This window comes from Carlito syrichta, unplaced genomic scaffold (genome assembly GCF_000164805.1).
Source record: "Carlito syrichta isolate Samal-C Ts95f unplaced genomic scaffold, Tarsius_syrichta-2.0.1 Scaffold90615, whole genome shotgun sequence".
Lineage (NCBI taxonomy): Eukaryota > Metazoa > Chordata > Mammalia > Primates > Tarsiidae > Carlito > Carlito syrichta.
The window spans coordinates 13,274-34,364 of record NW_007034711.1 but is presented as its reverse complement, the minus strand read 5'-3'; the positions used below and the strand labels follow the sequence as shown (position 1 = coordinate 34,364).

Sequence of the window (21,091 nt, the reverse complement as noted above, 5' to 3'; positions counted from 1 at the left end):
CGGTCCTGAGGACGAACGTCTCAGAGCGGCGCCTGCCCCAACGTCAGCCCCGATTTCGGCCTCAGTTCCGGCCTCAGCCCCACTCCCGGCGGCAGCCCCAGTCCCAGCCCCACCCCCCGCCTCGGTTCCCTCCTCCGCTCCAGCCCCCACCTCGGCCCCAGCCCCAGCTCCACTCCCCACCTCAGCCCCATCTCCAGCTCCAGCCCCCACCTCGGATCCACGGCCCATCCCAGCCCCAGCCCCAGCCGCAGTCCCCTTCCCAGTTGCTGCCCCAGCTAGTGGGTCAAGGCCTGTGTCTCAGGCGCCCAGTGTGGCTCTCTCCAAGGGCTGCGAGGAGGGACAGATCTCAACTAGTTGGGGAAACCTTATTGCCATGGTTCTTAGAAGCCACCCTTTCCCCAGGCAGGAGAGGCCTCCAGGGATTGTCCCAAGGGAAGTTCCTGAGCGCCCCACGGATCCTGGCACCTCCACACACTCTAAAGACAGACAGTCCGGTTTCCCCCTCTGAAGGCACCCTCCCCAGCCTCGAGGAAAGGCACGGCTCTTCAGTGGGGACAGTGGTGGGGATGGCCACAGGGCCAGGTGCAGGAGTCCTGGTTGAGGTTGGATGTCAGCTGCAGCCAAGAAGCTCTGAGACCACTGGGGCTTCCACCACAGACCCTCCTCCAGGCCCAAGAGGAGAGGGAGCCCAGGAGAAAAGTCTAGACTCGGCTGCAGTGCCCACCGTCCCCTCACAGACCCCTGTGCAGATGCAGTCAGGCTCTGCACCGTCCCCTACCGTGAGGCAGGACTCACAGCCTGTCCCCCGGCCCCGGGAACGCAGCCTGTGTGAAGCAGCCCAGAGCTCTGAGCAGATGGTCAGCCAGGAGGCCTCAGAGCATCAGCAGAGGCAGGCGCCAGGGGAGGGGGGTGGCCCTGCGGGCAGCAGGGAGTTGCTCACAGAGAAGCAGAGAGAGGCCCGAAAACTCATGGCTTTTCTGCAAAGGCCTGGGAGTTGGGGGGTGGTGGAGGGGTGCCGTAAGTCCAGCTTACAGGTCCCAGAGCTGACCTCGGCAGTGGTCCTGCGGCGGCGGCTAGACCTGGGCAGCTGCCTGGAGGTGCTGGCCTTTGCCCAGCGGCACGGGGAGCCTGGCCTGGCCCAGGAGACCTATACGCTGATGAGCAACAATCTGCTGCAGGTGCTGGGGGACCCGCACCTCTACCGGCAGCTGAGTGGGGCTGACCGGGAGCGTCTCCTGAGCCTGCGGACCGACCGGGGCCAGGCTGTGCTGGGGGTCCTTGTGCTGCCTGGCCTCTACCAGGTGGGCCGCTTGGGGCCCACAAGGGGCTCTCCTGGCGAGGAGCCTCCTTCGGCAGGGCCCATGCCCCCGCCTCCTCCCGCACACCTGCACGTGTTCAACCCCCAAGAGAATGTGTGGCGGCCCCTGACCCAGGTGCCCCAGGAGGCCCCGCTCCGGGGCTGTGGTCTCTGCACCATGCACAACTACCTTTTCCTGGCGGGGGGCGTCCGTGGCTCTGGTGCCCAGGCCATCTGCTCCAATGAGGTCTTCTGCTACAACCCTCTGACGGACATCTGGAGCCAGGTTCGGCCCATGCAGCAGGCCCGTGCTCAGCTCAAGCTGGTGGCCCTGGATGGGCTGCTCTACGCCATTGGGGGCGAGTGCCTGTACAGCATGGAGTGCTATGACCCGCGCACAGACACCTGGACCTCACGCGCGTCCCTCCCTGCAGGCACCTTCCCTGTGGCCCATGAGGCTGTGGCCTGCCGTGGGGACATCTATGTCACGGGGGGCCACCTCTTCTACCGCCTGCTCAAGTACAGCCCCAGGAAGGACGCCTGGAATGAGTGCCCCTACAGTGCCAGCCACCGGCGCTCCAGCGACATTGTAGCACTGGGGGGCTTCCTGTACCGCTTTGACCTGCTGCGGGGAGTGGGCGCTGCAGTGATGCGCTACAACACAGTGACAGGCTCCTGGAGCCGGGCGGCCTCGCTGCCCCTCCCTGCACCCACCCCGCTCCGCTGCACTGCGCTGGGCAACACTATTTACTGCCTCAATCCCCAGGTCACAGCCACCTTCACGGTCTCCGGGGGCACTGCCCAGTTCCAGGCCAAGGAGCTGCAGCCCTTTCCCCTGGGCAGCAAGGGGGTCCTCTCTCCATTCGTACTGACTCTGCCTCCTGAGGACCCACTGCAGACCTCACTCTGAGTGGCTGGCAGAGACCCTCTGTCTGGACGGGTCTGAGGGGACATGGAGCACAGGCTGGATCAGAACTGCTGCTCTTGATTCCAGGACATGTTCCCTTTCTGTTGTAATTCATCTCCTGCTCTCCTGTGCTAAAGGTCGTCAGTTATTTCCGGAGTGCAGTCCCTCCCCCCCTCCCCTTGGAACCCAGGCTCCTCCCCACCACACCCATGCCGTTTCCTGTTCCAATTTCTTATCGTTCACACGCCCCTCTGTCTGTGGAACTCCTTGTGACTATGACTGAGAGCCAGGGACTGATGTGCCCTGGCCTTGGCTCCCCAGGAGTCAGCTGAGTGCTTTTTATGCACTGTCAGTGGGGAAGAGGGATAAAAAGTTCCCAGGTAATGTCCTCATCAGTGATGTGTAATGACCTTAATCAACGATGTGTTTTACCCACTTTGAAACCCACTATAGGGAGATGAATAAATCTGATTGAATACTGTTGCCCAACCGAACCTCTGGCATGGGTGTCCCTGTCTGGGCCCTTTTTTGCTTTTTATTCCATGCTAAGCATGACTGCCATCCTGAAGCCTTTTGGGAGCCTGACTTGGTTCTTCAGGTGCCAACCTCATGACCTTCCTGGGTCTGTTTGGCACTGTGAATCCTCGAGGGCCTAGAACCCTTGTCTGTGACACTGGGTCAGATGGGTACTGCCCTGCTCTCTGTAGCCCCTGCCCATAACTCCAGTCCAGATCAGGCCAGGAACATAAGCACACAACCTTTTACAGCCTTGCAGGCTCTCACCCAGCCCCTCCAGAATCCCATCTCACCTTCCAGTAACCCCCCTCTAAATGAGACCTGGGTTTACTGTAGTTCTGCCCCTTTTTAGTTGTGTGCATTTGAATAAGACATTTACTTCCATTTCTCTTTGTCTGTAAAATGCAGATAATGGACATCTGTCACTCAGGAGAGTTGTGAGAGATGAGATCACAATGTGATCACCTTGCATGATGTGCAGGATATACAGCACAATCAACAACGCATTTTTTCCTCTTATCCACTTTGAAACTCACTATAGGGAGGTGAATAAATCTGATTGAATACTGTTGCCCAACCGAACTTCCGGCATGGGTGTCCCTGTCTGGGCCCTTTTTTCTTTTTTTTATTATTATTTTTGAGTTGGCGTCTCACTCTGTCGCCCAGGCTGGAGGGCAGTGGCATGCTCACAGTCACCGCAGCCTCGACCTGCTGGGTTCAGGCAATCCTTCCGCCTCAGCCTTCCAAGTAGCTGGAACTACAGGCATCCACCACCATGCCCGGCTAATTTTTCTTGGTTTATCGTAGTAAAGAGGTCTTGCCAAGTTCCCAAGCTGGTCTTGAACCCCTGGGCTCAGGCAATTCTCTCACCTTGGCCTCCCAAAGTGCTGGTATTATATGTGTGAGCCACCGTGCCCAGCCTGCTTTTTATTCTATGCTAAGCATGATTGGCACCAAACACATGTTTACTTCACTGAAAGCATCTACATCTTACACTTGTCATGTTTTGTTTACAAGGTTTGATGCGCAGCTCGTTAGATCATGGCACAGGATAGAAAGGCATCCTTGGGTGGTGCTTGAAAATAAGTTTACTGAGAAACAAGTATGGTGCATACAGCTGTGATTTGGGTGCCCGCTTTGTCCCCAGTGCCTTCTCCACACAGGCAGATGGTGGCATGGCAGCCGTGGGTAGGCAGGTGGGACCTACTGTTTGTGCTTGGTCTCACTGAGCAGCTCTTGCCAGTTCTTCTCCATCTCTTCCTTGCAGTTGAGGAAGGCATCTTCCAGCCGGCGCATGGCCTCGGCCAGCATGGGGTTGGTGCGCATCACCACCATGTCGTAGGCCATCCAGGTCGCCTGCACTGCAACAACCAGACAGGCCCAGTCAGGCCACAGGGTGGGGCTGCAGCTCTGGGGCATCTTGCAGAGAGCCAGTTGTCTCCAGTGTGCTCAGTATCCAGGGGCCAGACCTCACTGAGACACCCAAGGGGAGAAAGCTGGAAGGCCACTTGTTACAGGCTCATAAAAACTCCTTCCTACAAATATCAGTAATGACACTTCCTAATCTCATGTAAGTCTTAACTTCTGGATGCATGTCATTAAAGGGCTGGAAGAAAAATAAAGCAAACCACAGGTCCTTGCCTACATGCAGTTCAGTTAGTGGCTGCAGGTGACCCCCAAGGAGTCATCACACCTACCCAAGCTCACACACTCAAGTAGGGTTGACCACACACAGTCCTGCAAGGCTTGAAACTCATGTGACCTCATGCTCAGTGGCTTGGGATTCCTGCCCACCTCCACCTGGGCAGCTCTGTGCTTCTGTTAAGGCTCAGGCTAGGAGTGCCTCCTTGTGGAAAGGTGTCCTTGAGCATTTGCCACTGCAAATGGACTTTGCACACAGTATGGCTTGCAGTGAGGATTAAATGTGTGAGATATAAACTGCTCAGCACACATGTTATGGAGTGAACATCTGTGTTCTCCCCAAATCCATATGTTGAAATCCTAACCTTCAATATGATGGTATTAGAAGGAGACTGTTGGGTCCTGAGGGTGAAATTCCTATGAATGGGATTGGTTCTCCCATAAGAAGAGACATGAGAGCTTACCCTCACTCACCGTGAGGATATGCAAGACTCTATGTGAGGATGCAGCAAGAAGGTAGCGCCTGCAATGGAAGAGACTTCTCACCAGACACCAGATCTGCCAGTACTTTGAGCTTGGACCTTCCGGCCTCCAGAATTGTGAAAAACACACGTTTGTATTTTAAGCCACCCAGTCTATGGTAATTTGTTATAGCATCCCCAAGGTGGGATGTTGCTGTAACAAACATCTAAAAGTGTGGACGCAGCTTTAGTATTAGGCGATGAGTAGAGGCTGGAAGCGTTTTGAAGTATATGCAAGAAGAAGCTGATATTGTCACAAAGGGAGTTTTTGTTTTTGCTTTTTTCCTTTCTGAGCAACCAGTCGCCACTGCCTTAGGAGACTCTGGTGTGGCCAATGAAGGGGAGTGTGGTGAGGACTCAGACAGAAAAGAGGAGATTTGGAGAGAAATCCTCCATCTTCTTAGAGAATAAGTAAGTAATCATGATCAGAATATTGGTAGAAATATAGACAGTAAAAGCCATTCTGATGAGGTCTGAGACAGAAACGAGGAACATGTTATTGGAAACTGGAGGAAAAGTGATCTTTGTTATAAAGTGGCAAAGAACTTTGCTGGATTATGTTTGTGTTCTAGTGTTTTGTAGAAGGAAGAATTTATGAATGATTAAACTGGGTATTTAGCTGAAGGGATTTACTCAAAAAAAAAAAGCGTTCTAATCAAGGAAATTATTGACTGGGTATAGTGGCTCACACCTGTAATCCCAGCACATTGGGAGGCTAAAGTAGGACTGCTTGAACCAGGATCAGCCTGGCCAAAATAGTGAGACCTTGTCTCTACAAAAAATAAAACAAAAATTAGCTGGGTGTGGTGGTGCACACCTGTAGTTCCAGCAAGCACCACTGGAGGCTGAGGTGGAAGGATTAGTTCAGCCCAGGAGTTTAAGGCTGTTGTGAGCTGTGATCATGCCACTGCATTCTAGTCTGGAAGACAGAGTGAGACCCTGACTCAAAAAACAATTATTGGTCAGGCTCGGTGGCTCAGCCTGTAATCCTGAACTTTGGGAGGCCGAGGTGAGTAAACTGCCTAAGCCTGCGGATTTGAGATCCACCTGGGCAACTTGGCAAGACCCCATCTCCACAATTAAAAAAAAAAAAAAAAATTAGCCAGGCGTGGTAGCACACGCCTGTAGTTCTAGTTACTTGGAAGGCTAAGGTGGAAGGATCGCCGGAGCCCAGCAGGTCGAGGCTGTGGTGGCCAGGAGCAGCCACTGCACTCCAGTCTGGGTGACTGAGGTAGACTCCAACTCAAAACAATTATTGAGGTCATCAGGGCAAAGAATTAGGATAGGTAAGAAATGAAAATTCGCCGGGCTCGGTGGCTCAGCCTGTAATCCCGCGCCTTTGGGAGGTTGAGGTGAGTGGATTGCCAGAGCCCGTGGGTTCGAGATCCACCTGGGCAACTTGGTGAGACCTCATCTCTACAACAAATCAAAAATCAGCCGGGTGTGGTAGCGTGTGCCTGTAGTTCCAGCTACTTGGAAGGCTGAGGCGGAAGGATCACTGGAGCCCAGCAGGTTGAGGCTGCAGCGGCCGGGAGCGGCCACTGCACTCCAGTCTGGGGGACAGAGTGAGACTCCAACTCAAAAAAAAAAAAAAAAAGGAAAAGAAATGAAAATTCATGGAAAAAAGCAATTCATAGGAGTGAATTTCATATAGTCCTACATAACAGCTGGAATTCTGAGTTTCCTAGGCTAAAGCAGAGAAGGAAACATGCTCAGTTATGAGATTCAGTGATTATAAAATAAAAACAAATCCTTTATTTAAAACACTTTTTTAAAGCTGGGCTCGGTGGCTCAGCCTGTAATTCTGTGCCTTTGGGAGGCTGAGGTGAATGGATTGCCTGAGCCTGTGGGTTCGAGACCCGCCTGGGCAACTTGGTGAGACCTCGCGCATGCCTTATCTCTACAATAAATCAAAATGAGCCCGGCGTGGTAGCGCGCCTGTAGTTCTAGCTACTTGGAAGGCTGAGGCGGAAGGATCGCTGGAGCCCAGCAGGCTGAGGCTGCAGTGGCTGGAAGCGGCCGCTGCACTCCAGTCTGGGCGACAGAGGGAGTCTCCAACTCAAAACAAACAAAAAAAAACCATTCTTTTTTTTTAGTTGGAGTTTCACTCTGTCGCCCAGGCTGGAGTACAGTGGCACGCTCCTGGTCACTGCAGCCTCGACCTGCTGAGTTCAGGTCATCCTCTTGCCTCAGCCTTCCAAGTAGCTGGAACTACAGGCATGCGCTACCACGCCCAGCTAATTTTTTTTTATTATTATAGAGACGAGGTCTTACCATGTTGCCCAGGCTGGTTTGAACCCACGGATTCAGGCGATCCTCTTGCCTTGGCCTCCCAAAGTGCTGAGATTGTAGACTTGAGCTACTGTGCCTAGCCTAAAACACTTTTTTCTTTCTTTTTTTTTTTTTTTTTTTTAGTCGGAGTCTCACTCTGTCACCCAGACTGGAGTGCAGTGGCCCCTCCCAGTCACCGCAGCCTCGACCTCCTGGGCTCTGGCGATCCTTCTGCCTCAGCCTTCCAAATAACTGGAACTACAGGTGCGTGCTACCACACCGACTAATTTTTTGATTTATTGTAGAGATGAAGTCTCGCCACGTTGCCCAGGCGAGTCTCGAACCCATGGACTCAGGCAATTCACCCACCTCAGCCTCCCAAAGCGCGGGATTACAGGCTGAGCCACCGAGCCTGGCTAAACATTTTTTTCTAAGAGAAACTTTCTTAAGGCTCTTCTTTATGAGAGGTGTGAAATGTAGTTGAAAATGACTTTGACCAGATCCCTTCTTTTAATACAAAGTGGTCTTTCTATGCCTGTAGTTATGATCACTGGTAAAAGAAAACTGCTAGCATAATGTCAGAACACAGTTCAGAAAGCAATTCAATCAAACATCAAACCACTGTGACAAGTGCATAGCCCTTCTCTTATTTGATCCAAGGGAAAAATTTTAGAATACAAAGTAATAGGGAAGACTCACAATCATCAAAAGATCCTCCACAAATATATGTCTCTTAAGTTTTTCATTCATTCATTCATTCGCTATTTAGTGAACACCACTTTGTGCTGGCATTTTGCTAAGGCAGCTCTGGTGATACACCAATATGCAAGATAGACACATTCTGCCCTTGTGAAGCGTCCAACCCAGCTGCTGCAGGAGAAGACAGATAATAAACATACAAGACAATTCTAGATTGTGAAGGGTGCTGCAAAGGAAATAAGCAGTATATGTTGTGACAGAAAAATGGCATGAGAGGAGTCTTAGATATATGCAGTAAAAATGTGTGTGTATCTGTTTCTGAGTTCTCTGTTGCATTTTATTGCCCAACTTGTCTATACCTAAACTAACATAACACTTCATTATATAGCTTTATAATACATCTTGGCAATTGCATGGTACATCCTCTGTCCTTAGTTGTCTTCCTCAGAAGTACCTTAGCTCTTTCAAAAATGTTTTAAGATTAAACTATCAAGTTCCATGAAGAACCCTAACAAGATATTCATTAGAACTACTTTTAACCCTTGGGTAGAATTTGGGAAAAACTGACACATTTATTACATTAAACCTTTCTACTCGTGAATGTAGCTATGCTTCATTTATTTTTATCTTTAATATTATTTAGTCAAGTGTTTTTTTTTTTTTTTTTTGAGTTGGAGTCTCACTCTGTCGCCCAGACTGGAGTGCAGTGGCCGCTCCCGGCCACCGCAGCCTCGACCTGCTGGGCTCCGGCAATCCTTCCGCCTCAGCCTTCCAATTAGCTGTAACTACAGTTGCGCGCTACCACACTCGGCTAAGTTTTTATTTATTGTAGAGATGGGGTCTCACCAAGTTGCCCAGGCGGGTCTCGAATCCGCGAGCTCAGGCAATCCACTCACCTCAGCCTCCCAAGGAGCGGGATTACAGGCTGAGCCACCAAGCCCGGCATGTGATTTAATTCTTTGCTGCTAGTATATAAATATGCAATTAACTTTTGTATATTGATCATATATCTAGCCACCTTATAAAACTTATTATTTATAATCATTTGTGTTTTAGACATTTTACATAGATGTGGTAGCCACCCTCTCAGTTGGCCCCCAGTATTCCCTGACTTCTGGTAGTCATGTCCTGTGTAGTCCGCTTTCCTAAAGTACGAGAGTTGATCCATGTGACCAGTAGAATATAGCAGAAGTGATGATATGCCACTTCCAGTATTTCCCCTGAGGGAAATTACGTCATGACTAGCCTTATGAAGAGGCCACATAGTAAGCCTCCTGCCAACAGTTACTTGAGCTTGGAAGCAGATCCTCCAGCCCCCAGTCAAGAATTTGGTGATTGAAGTCATGGTTGATAGCCTGACTGCAACCTCATGAAAACCATATCCAGAATTACCTAGTTAAGCCACTCTCAGATTCCTAACTCTCTGAAACTGTGTGATAACAATAAATGTCTTTAGTTTTAAGCTTCTAAGTTTAGGTTAATTTGTTATACAGCAATAGATAACAAAAACAAGTTTTTGTACTGGGGGTTTGGTGTCGTAACAAAAACCTAAAATGTGGGAGTGGCTTTAGAATGGGGCAGTGAATGGAAGCTGGAAAAGCTTTAAGGATTTTGAGGAGAGCATTAGTGAAAGACTAAACTTCCTTGAATACACTGTTCATGGAATTTTGAATCTTATGCAACCTGCCACTAAGGGTTTAAAAGAGAAGTGAGGAAAATCTTTTTAGAAGCTGGGGGAGAAGAGATCCTTGCTATGTAGAGACAGAAAGTTTGGTAACACTGTCATAAGAAGCAATTTTGAAGGTAGAAAGTGTACCTAACAAACTATTATGATTTACTTATATTTTTAACATTTTATTTGTTCTCCATTGCCTTGTAATTCAGACCTTCCTCTGAGATCATGTTCCTTTTACTTGGTGGAACTCTTAGAGTTCCTTTAAAGCAGATCTCAGGGATAAATATTATCAGCTTTGTTCATCTGCAAATGTCTTTATTTTTCCCTCATTACTGAAAGATGCATAATTTTCCCTGGATGCATAATTCTGGGTAAATAGTGTTTCCATTATTCCACTAACAACTTGTTTTCATGATTATTGTTGAAAATTCATTCCAATTGTCATTCCTTTGTATGATACCTTTCCCTCCGACTTCTTGCTGAGATTTTATCCTTGTCTTTGATGTTCTGAAGTTCCACTATTTTGTGTCTAGGTGTGGGCTTAATTTTATTTTGCTTGGGATATATATTTTTTCTTGAATCTAATCTGTGACTCAATTTTTCATCAATCCTGGAAAATTCATAGCCATTATATTATTAAATACTGTCACTATTCCATTTTTTCTAATGCCTTTGTTTCTGAAATCCATCATTTATGTATTTATTTATTGGGTTGGGTCTCATTCTGTTGCCCAGGCTGGAGTGTAGTGGTACACTTACGGTTCAACGCAGCCTTGATCTGGGCTCAGATGATTCTTCTGCCTCACCCTCTCAAGTAGCTGGGAATACAGATGTGTGCCAGCATACTCAGCTAGCTTTTAGATTTTGATGAGGTTGATGTTGCCCAAGCTGGTTTTGAACTCCTGGGCTCAAGCAATCCGCCTGCCTTGGCCTCCCAAAGTGCTGGGATTATAGACATGAACCACTGTGCCTGGCCTGAGATCCTAAATAGACCTTTTTGGTCTCTATTACAAATCTCTTTTCATATTTTTGTTTCTCTTTTTGATGCATTCTTCCTTAATTGACTAATTCACTCTTCAACTGTTGTTGATTCCATTTTTATTTTACAATTATATTTTTCATTAAAGGAACTCCATTTGTTTCACCAAATATGTCTGTTCTTTCTTGAGTTTCCTTTTCTTTTTTTTTTTTTTTTTGAGTTGGAGTCTCACTCTGTCGCCCAGACTGGAGTGCAGTGGCCGCTCCCGGCCACCGCAGCCTCGACCTGCTGGGCTCCGGCGATCCTTCTGCCTCAGCCTTCTAAGTAGCCAGAATTACAGGCATGCGCTACCATGCCTGACTGATTTTTTGATTTATTGTAGAGATGAGGTCTCACTGCTCAGGCGGGTCTCGAACCTGCGGGCTCAGGCAATCCACTCACCTCAGCCTCCCAAAGGCATGGGATTACAGGCTGAGCCACCGAGCCCGGCTTTGAGTTTCTTTTATGTGCATCTTTGTAACTGCATCCATCACTTCTTTAAACATTTTATATACAACTATTTACACTCTGTATCTGACATCAACTTCAGTCTTTGGAGATCTAAATATGCTGATTTGTGTTTCTTTCATTCACAATGGCTTATCATTCCCTGTATGTGGTAATCTTTATTTGTGAGGTCATTGCTGAAGTAGTCCCCAATCCAGGATTCCTTCAACACTCTCAAGGGTTTTGGCTTAGAGCAAGTGTCATACAATCAGTTCTTCCACTTCTCTGATGTTTCAAGATTCAGTCAGTATCTGCTATGTGCTAAGTTGTGTCCCTCCCCTTAAATTCATATGTTGAATTCCTAGCCCCAAGTATCTCAGAATGTGACTATATTTGGAGACAAGCTTTTAAAGAGGTAGTTAAGTTAAAAATGAGGTCATTAGGGTGGGCCCTAATCCAATACAACTGTTACCCTTATACAAAGAGGAAATTCGAACACAGACAGAGGAAAAATGGTGTGAAGACAGGGAGAAAATGTTCAGCTATAAAGGCAAGGAGAAAGGCCTCAGAAGAAACCAACTTTGTCAACACCTTGATCTCAGGCTGCTCATCTCCAGAGCTGTGAGAAAATAAGTTTCTGTTGTTTAAGATGCTCAGTCTGTGGTACTTTGTTATGACCTAGCAAACTAATACAGCGTTCCACAACCGTTTCAGCGAGGTCTGGCCTCCCAGGAAACAAAGCCGCTCCCTGCCACTCTGGCTCCCTGCTACTCTTGACTCCTGTTCTCCCAGTTGCTTGGCTCTAGGTCTTCGCCTCCATCACCAGGAAACTTCCACCCCAGCTTCTCACCATCAAATCTCTAGCTCCTGAATGTCCTGACTGCGGCACCTGGTTGTACCAGCTCAACTCACTAGGTTGTTTGGCCCACTTGTACAGTTCGGGCATTTCACAAAGGCTGTCAGCCAGAGGGTGAGCGGAGGCGAAATTCACAGCATCTCCTCTCATCAAGCTAGGAGAAGCTTGCCGAGTGGTAGCTTTTTCTAATACATTCTAGAGAGGGAAAAAATTTTTGATTCATCCACCTAGAGAATATCCCTTTTTCCAATTCACACAGAGGTGTAGTATAGGCTAGTGGAGATGCTGTCAGTTTCATATCTGTCTGTTTACTTTGGGGGGTGTGTGTGTCTATGAATCTCTGGGGGAACCCTCTTACCCTCTGTGGTACCAGTGTTTTTTCAAAGACTGTGTTCAATCTAGAGTTTGGTTGTTGAGGAGTGGAGGGTCTTGTAGAATTCCTTAGCAGTCATGGTATTAGAAGTGTAAGTGTATTTGCTCAACTTATATCTTTTGTCATTACAACAACTCTCTCCAAATCACCAAATGCCCTCTATTTTTCTAAAAAGAAGGGACTTACTGATCTTTACTCCTTCCTGAAATTTCCTCTTGCCTCGGATTGTATGACACTACTCTTTCTGATTCTTTCTGTACCTCTATGACTGTTCCTTCTTCTTCTTTCTGGTAAAACACCCTTGTCTGCTGTTTACAATCGATGGTGTTTCTTAGGGCTCTGTACTTGGGTCACCACCACTCTTCTCTATGACCCTGCTGTCTTGGTCAGTATCATCTATTGTACTGTGATAACTCTTATTTCTACAGCTTTAGTCCTGGTCTCTTCTATCCACTGCAGACTTTGTATATGATAGCTAATAGTAATATTTACTTAGTACCTGCTACGTGCTAAGAACTTCATATACATATTGAGTTGGAGTCTCTGTTGCCCAGGCTGGAGTGCAGTGGCATGTTCATGGCCACTGCATCCTTAAACTGCTGGGCTCAGGTGATCTTTCTGTTTTAGCCTTCCAAGTAGCTGGAACTATAGGCATGCACCACCCCACCCAGTTAATTTTTGTATTTATTGCAGAGATGAGTTCTTGCCAAGTTGCCCAGGCTGGTCTCGAACCCCTAGACTCAGGCAATCCTCTAGCCTCCGCCTCCCAAAGTGCTGGGATTACAGGCATGAGCCATCGCGCCTGGCAGAACTTTACCAATATTGCATTAATTTTTTTTTTTTAGTTGGAGTCTCACTCTGTCGCCCAGACTGGAGTGCAGTGGCCGCTCCTGGTCACCGCAGCCTCGACCTGCTGGGCTCCAGCGATCCTTCCACCTCAGCCTTCCAAGTAGCCGGAATTACAGGCATGCGCTACCAGGCCCGGCTGATTTTTTGATTTATTGTAGAGATGAGGTCTCGCTGCCCAGGCGGGTCTCGAACCCGTGGGCTCAGGCAATCCACTCACCTCAGCCTCCCAAAGGCGCGGGATTACAGGCTGAGCCACCGAGCCCGGCTCTGCCTTAATTTTTGCAACAATCCTTTGAGGTAGCTATTATTTCCATACCACAGATGAGGAAAATGAAACGCAACAAGGTTATGAAACTTGCCCAAAGTCACATAAATATTAAATGGGAGAATCAGGATCGAATATGATCCTAGATCCTGAATTATTAATCACTATGCCATAGAGCCTCCCAAATTAAACTCCCTGCTAGACATTTCTACAAGGATTTTCTAGAGGCTCCCAAAACTCAACATAATCAAAGCTGAACCCCTACTCCCTGCTCTTTCTATATTCCTATGTTGGTTAATAGCACCACCACTGTGCACCCAGTGGCTCAAGGCAGAAACCCAGGAATTATCCTCTCTCCCCTTCATCGTTCACGCTCAACTAGTTGACTTTTCTTTTTAAATTTATCCCCTCTGCCAATATTATATTAATTCAGACTTTTGTATCTTTCCTGGAGTCTTGTCACTTCCATTCTTCTCACCTCTTAGCCCCCTCCACACTGCTAAAGAATCTAAAACACACATCTCTTCATGTCATTTCTCTGATTAGCATTATTTAATTACTCTCTCCTATTGTCTTCTTTGTGTGTAAAGAAAATCTTTCATGATCTGTCTCCAGGTGATTCATTTAGATCCATTCTCTGCCCCTTCCACTTATTTTCCAGTAGTTGAACCCTAAGTCCAACCAGCTCTCTTACACCTCTGTCATTTGGCACAAATTATTCTTTCTGTCTGAATGCCTTCCATATCACTTGTCTACCTGGGAAACTCCTAACAATATCTCAGAGCAATGTTCCATGCCTCTTCTTAAAATTTTTCATAAGTTAGTAGGCAGATTTCAGCCATCCATCCAAAATCCCACTGGAATTTTAATATTATTATAACAATTAATACAGTATATAGCATTTATATGCTCATAGATTTATATTCCCATTAGATTATAAGCAACTTGAGTACACGGTTTGGTGTTGGTGGTCGTTCAGAAAGTATTTGTTGAATGAATGAAAGAACAGTGCTTAAAAAATCCCCAGTCTTCAAGGTGATTTGAGCTCTGGGATCATACTTTTGATGGTGTGTAGAACATCTTCTTCTCTATGCATAACTGGTACTTTCAACTCAACACGTCTCTAACTAAACTCACTTACCCCATCTTCTTCCAAACCTCCTTATTACCAAACTTTCATCTCTCCACTTTGCTATTTCCCTTTCAGTCAACTGATTCATGTTCATATTTTAGTGTTAGCTGAGAAGTCACTTATTCTAGGAGGCCTTCCGTGGCTCATGTTAAGATCCCCTTTTGCCTGTCCATAGCACCATGAAGATTATTCACCTTAACACTCATCAAAATCTACTGCAATTACTTGCTTGTTTTTACTCCCTACATGACCATCAGTCCTGATGAAGGAGTGTACCTTGGGAAAAGAGAAATAATCAGACTTTTGGGTATTCTGGCTGTGAACTGACACTAATTCCCGGAGACTCAAAACATCACTGTGGTCTACCAGTCAGAGTGAGAGTTTATGGAGGTCAGGTTATCAGTGGAATTGTGGCTCAGGTCTGTCTCACAGTGGGCTGAGTGGGTCTCTGAACCCACCCTGTGGTTATTTCCCCAGTTTCAGAATGTATAGTTGAATTAGACATATGCAGTAACTAGGAGAATCCCTACATTGGTACACTGGTCCATGGAGTGAGGGGTCTTGTGGTGGGAAAGACCAAATGGAAACTTGTAGGACTGTCTCTACCTATGTAAGTGGTAAACCAAAAGCAACACTGCATTCCTAGAAAATTAGTAATTAGAAAATTAGTACCACCATTAAGGACTTATTCCTAGAAAATTAGTAATTAGAAAATTAGTACCACCATTAAGGACTTAAAAAATATACTGGGGCAATTTCCACCACACCCTGTTCAACTTGCCTATTTGGCCTGTGCAGAAGGTGGATCTTGGAGAATGACAGATTTTTGTGAACTCAGTCGGGTGGTGATTCTGATTGCAACTACTGTTTCTGATGTGGTTTTGTTGATTGAACAAATGAACACAAGAAGAAGGCAAATGCTTTCTTTTTTATGACTGTAAGTAAAGACCATCAGAAGCTGTTTGTTTTCAGCTGACAGGGCCAACAACACACTTTCACTATCCTAACTCAGGTATAGCAACCCTCCAACAGTGTGTCATAGTTTAGGTGACAGAGACTTTTCCTGTCACAGGACCTCAGGCTAGTAGTATATTACATTGATGATATTATGCTGCTTAGGCCTGGTGAGCAAAAGAAGCCAGATACAAGAGTATATACTCTGTGATTCATTGATATGAAATTCTAGGCAAGCATATCATTTGTTACCCAGTGTGGGATAAAGGGGTGGGAATTGATCAGGAGGGGGAGAAGGGAACCTTGAGGAGGGATAGAAATGTTCTATATATTGACAATGTTGTTGGTTATACTGGTAGATACATTTGGCAAAACTCAGTGAACTGTACACTTAAAATGCATTTACTTTACTGTATATAAATTATACCTCAATAAAAGTGATTTTTAAAAATAATAACACTATATATTAATACTTATGTATTACAGTAAAGAACACACCTAGAGATAAATCCACAGCCCCAAATGTTTTTATAATCTAAAAAGAATAAAAATAAATGAACAAAGCACTCAACTCAAAGTTTAATAAAACAACAATAAAAACTTATGGAAGGCAGGGGAAAAAAAAGCCCCAAATTCAGATAAGACCGTGGAAAAGCAGTGTATACTGAGATGCTTTCCTGGCCCGTATACCCTCTCTGAGAATTTTTTCATTATCCACAGGCTTTACAAATGGGTTGAACCTAAACTTCAGAATTATCATTCATGTGCTAAGCTCACCCTGGCTATGAATGATGTACACCATGGCATGTTTTATAGCAATTATAAGCAATAGATTGGATATACATATAGCATCTTGCAAGGAGCTGACGTATTTAGTTCTGAACCAAAAAAAAAAAAAGTATGAGACACACAACACAATACTATTTACAGAAATTAAACATATATGTACATAAAACAGCAATATATATTTCACAAGAGCACACACACAAAACAGGTATACATTAAACACATTAGAATTGTTTCCTGTGGGTGGAGAGAGAAAAGGGAATGGACTAAAGGGGACAAATAAAAAATTAAACTAGAAGGTCACTGCATGGGGCAATGATCATAATTTATCATAAACTAAGGGGTATGATAAAATAAATTTTCTATATTTGAGGTATAACATTTAAAAACTATATAATAGCACAATCAGGGAATGGAGGATATCATGAGGAAATCATACAAAATAAAAAAAACAAACAAACAACCAAAAGAAATAAAACTGGTTACAAAGATGATGACAAAGAAGATAAGACAAAAAAAGTCTCAGGGATAATATGGATAATTACACAATTTGGATAACTGGAATTTCAGAAGAAACCAAAGAAACAGAGCAAATAGTATCCACAGATATAATAAATGAAAAAGTTCTTATAAGAATACTCAAATATACAGTTCTAGAGGCCTGGCGCGATTCAGGAAAAGTGTTACAGAATATTACTACCTATCTTATCCTGGTGAAGTCATAGAACTTCACGGATAAAAAAAGAAAAAGTAAGTCATTACTCCAGAGGAAGCACAGAGGCAGGACTCACACTATTCAACAGTGCCCTGAAATGCTGAAAATGTCTAAGTTATAAAGAAAGCAATTACATATGTAATCAAGTTATCATCCACTCATAAGTGTAGACAGATTTCTCAAGAATTTATAAAATCAAGGAACACAATATATCATAGCCACAGTTACTAAGCTTAAATAGTTGATCTATTTGATTACAGAATGTGCAAATCTTAACAAGTGTAGGAATTATGATTACAAAACAAAATGTAAATGATATAAGACTTGATAACACACAAATGATAGTATAACAACTGTGCCTCAGTTTCTTCATCTGTAAAATAGAAATATGAGTCCCTATACCTCATAAAATTGTTATGAAGATTAAATAAACTAATTTACATCGTGTTTAGAATGGTGCCTAGCATTTAGTAAGTGCTGGATAAATGTTTCTGGTGATTATTATTTGATACTGAATAATGATAAAAGACATAACTCAAGAAATAACACTAGCTTTCTCAATGTTTTCCCACAAACTTTAATTTTAGAGCAATCTTAAAGGAGGCAATATATTTTTATGGTGAAGAAATACTTATTTTAGGTGACGAACTTCCTCAGTTCTACTGTAACTGAAATCTTTAAGTAAAATTAAATGCAAGACCCTCTATTTTAAAAGTAGCTTGTGGTTGGGCATGGTGGTTCATGCCTGTAAACCTGGCACTTTCATTTTTTTGCAAGACAGACTTTCATTAAAATAGAATCATACCATACATACTATTTTTATTTTATCTATCTATCTATCTATTTATTTATTTATTTTTTGAGTTGGAGTCTCACTCTTACCCAGACTGGAGTGCAGTGGCCACTCCTGGCCACCGTAGCCTTGACCTGCTGGGCTCTGGCGATCCTTCTGCCTCAGCCTTCCAAGGTGCTGGAACTACAGGAGCATGCTACCATGCCCGGCTAATTTTTTTGATTTATTGTAGAGATGAGGTCTCGCCAAGTTGCCCAGGTGGGTCTTGAACCCGCGGGGTCAGACAATCCACTCACCTCGGCCTCCCAAAGCACCAGGATTACAGGCTGAGCCACTGAGCCTAGCCTATTTTATTTATTTATATATACATTTTTTGAGTCAGGATCTCACTCTGTCACCCAGGTTAGAGAACAGTGGCACAAACATGACTCACTGTAGCCTCAAACTCCTGGGCTCAAGCAATTTTCCCACCTCAGCCTCCCACGTAGCTGGGAATATTGCTATGTGCCACCATACCCAACTAATTTTTAAATTTTTTTGTAGAGACAAAGTCTGGCTAATGTATTACCCAGGCTGGTCTCAAACTCCTGGACTCAAGCAATCCCCCTGCCTCGGCATCCGGAAGAGCTGGGATTACAGGCATGAGTCACTACACCTGGCCCAAATTGACACAGTCTTAACAAAGCAATGAAGGAACTGAACAAGTTATTAAATGTTATCTCCAATGGTTTAGCCATTGAGGCTTTTTCATTTGTTTTGTTTTTGTTTTGAAACAAAGAGAACATTGGTTACAGGGGCTTATTGTAGGAGTTATGCCAGTTCACTAGCAGAGACAGTATGTCAGGAAAGTGTTCTTGTGCACTCAACCATTAAGGAATTTGAAATATTCAAGAAAGAGTTACTTCCAAATACTATACGCATAATTTCAGAATACAAGAAAAGACTCAGGAGATTGAATAAACCTAGATATTACTAGAATTTAACCAAGTGTCTATAAACAAGTTATTTAAGCTTTCTAAACTTTAGTCTCCTAATCTATAAAATCGAAATAAGCCGGGCTTGGTGGCTCAGCCTGTAATCCCGCGCCCTTGGGAGGCTGAGGTGAGTGGATTGCCTGAGCCCGTGGGTTCGAGACCCGCCTGGGCAGCGAGACCTCATCTCTACAATAAATCAAAAAAAAAAATCAGCTGGGCGTGGTAGCATATGCCTGTAATTCCGGCTACTTGGAAGGCTGAGGCGGAAGGATCGCCGGAGCCCAGCAGGTCGAGGCTGTGGTGGCCCGGAGTGGCCACTGCACTCCAGTCTGGGAGACAGAGTGAGACTCCAACTCAAAAAAAAAAAAAAATCGAAATGTGTCTATCTCCAATAAGTTTGTTATGAGGAGTAAATGAAATGGCATATGTAAAGCAGATGTTGAAGAGACCAATACATGGTAAACAATAACGGTAAGCTACTACTATTATCATTAACTAAATGCCCAAGAATCTATAGACTTCCTGGATACTAGTATAATTATTTAGCAAATAAGACAGAGAAACATCCCATTTAAAATAGGAGCAAAAGCTGGGCTCGGTGGCTCAGCCTCTAATCCTGCGCTTTTGGAGGCTGAGGTGAGTGGATTGCCTGAGGCTGCGGATTTGAGACCCGCCTGGGCAGTGAGACCTCATCTCTACAATAAATCAAAAATTAGCCAGGCGTGGTAGCGCATGCCTGTAGTTCCAGCTACTTGGAAGGCTGAGGCGAAGGATTGCCGAAGCCCAGCAGGTCGAGGCTGCAGTGGCCGGGAGCAGCCACTGCACTCCAGTCTAGGTGACAGAGTGAGACTCCAACTCAAAAAAAAAAAAAAAATAATAATAATAAAATAAAATAAAATAGGAGCAAAAACATGGAAGTACATGTATTGAAAAACCTATAGAAAAATATTATAAAACCCTTTTGAGACATCTCAATAAGCATCTGAATAATTGGAGAAACATACCAAATTCCCAAATGAGAACACTTAATATTAAAAAAAAAGATATCATTCTTCCCATATTAATAGTTTCAACACAATTCCAAATAAAATATTAATTAAATGAATCTATGTTCATTTGGGAAAGCATAGTAGAAAAGCAAAAAACACATAAAATAAGAAAAAAGAATGAAGATTAGTGATTAATAATAATGAAAATTGTGTGACACTCCTTAAAATCTGACATATTATGAAACAGAATAGCTGCCTTTGCTCTACTATGTATAAGACCTTCGTGAATAATAAATAAATAATTTGCAAACTTATAGGATAAGATGGGATGAATTTTTGGGGGGAAAAAAGTTAGAACCTCTCCTTGTACCAGAGGAATTTTGCATTCTCAAGGCTCATCCCCATAAGGTATATGCCAGCTTAAATTTGTGCTAGCAAAATTGCCCTCGGCCATGTCTTATGTTTGAGAGAATAGAAAGATAACTTTAAGCCTTGGAGTCAAGAGGATTTGCCTGGCATACTGTCTCCACTAATGAACTGGTATAACTCCTGTGATAAGCCCCTGTAGCCAACGTTCTTTTTGTTTCAAAACAAATGAAAAACCTTAATGGATAAACCCATTGGAGATAATATTTAATAACTTTTTCAATTTCTTCTTTGGTTATTGCTTTGTTAATTAGCAAAAGTGCCAGTGTGGGTCAGATGTGGTGGCTCATGCCTATAATCCCTTTAGGAGGCAGAGATGGGAGGATCGCTTGAGCCCAGGAGTTCAAGACCAGCCTGCGCAATATAGTGAGACATTGTCTCTACAAAAAAATAAAAATAAAAATAACTGTGTGTGTGTTTGCTTGAAATATCTCTGTGTGTGTGCATTAAAAAAATATATTTGCTGGTGATTGTTTCCTTGGTGTGGTCACTGAGAGACCTAGACAAAGGTCTTTCCAAGGGCAACAGAGGCCAAGAATCATATTCTGGGCTTCACTTTACATTTAACCTGAAAGGACAGGATGAGATATGATACCACCCTAGTCCACAATGATCCTACTTCTGCTAACAACAATTGTCTTCATTTTTCCTAGGGACACCATGAAGAAATATTTCTGCTGTTTATACTTTAGGTACAAAAATATTTCAATGTTCCAGACCTTTGGATTTGAGTCCCTGGGTCCAATAATTACAAAAGGTAAATTACATAAAGTATTTTAATATTATTTAATCTGTGATTGCTTATATGTTGATAAAAACATACCTTTAACAGCAGATAAACTGCTAAAGAAATTTTTTTCTTTTTTTGAGTTGGAGTCTCACTCCGTCACCCAGACTGGAGTGCAGTGGCCACTCCCGGCCACCGCAGTCTCGACCTGCTGGGCTCTGGCGATCCTTCTGCCTCAGCCTTCCAAGTAGCTGGAACTG

General features: G+C 44.6%; 2 protein-coding genes across 3 annotated transcripts in view; one reads left to right on the top strand and one right to left on the bottom strand.

The window, feature by feature from the left end:
* The first annotated feature begins 373 nt into the window (after window positions 1-373).
* Window positions 374-2,218, top strand: KLHDC7B (kelch domain containing 7B). Its single transcript, XM_008058788.1, has 2 exons — window positions 374-489; window positions 524-2,218. The coding sequence occupies exons 1-2, from the start codon at window positions 374-376 to the stop codon at window positions 2,205-2,207; spliced, it is 1,800 nt and encodes a 599-aa protein (XP_008056979.1). The 3' UTR covers window positions 2,208-2,218.
* Window positions 2,219-3,790: 1,572 nt separating this feature from the next.
* The window catches only part of SYCE3 (synaptonemal complex central element protein 3), a 25,484-nt gene continuing 8,183 nt past the window's right edge, over window positions 3,791-21,091 (bottom strand). For both annotated transcript variants that reach the window (XM_008058779.2, XM_021712650.1), the window contains one exon: window positions 3,791-4,081. In XM_008058779.2, coding sequence (XP_008056970.1) covers window positions 3,924-4,081 — 158 coding nt within the window. In that variant the 3' untranslated portion in view covers window positions 3,791-3,923. The remainder of the gene's footprint in view (window positions 4,082-21,091) is intronic.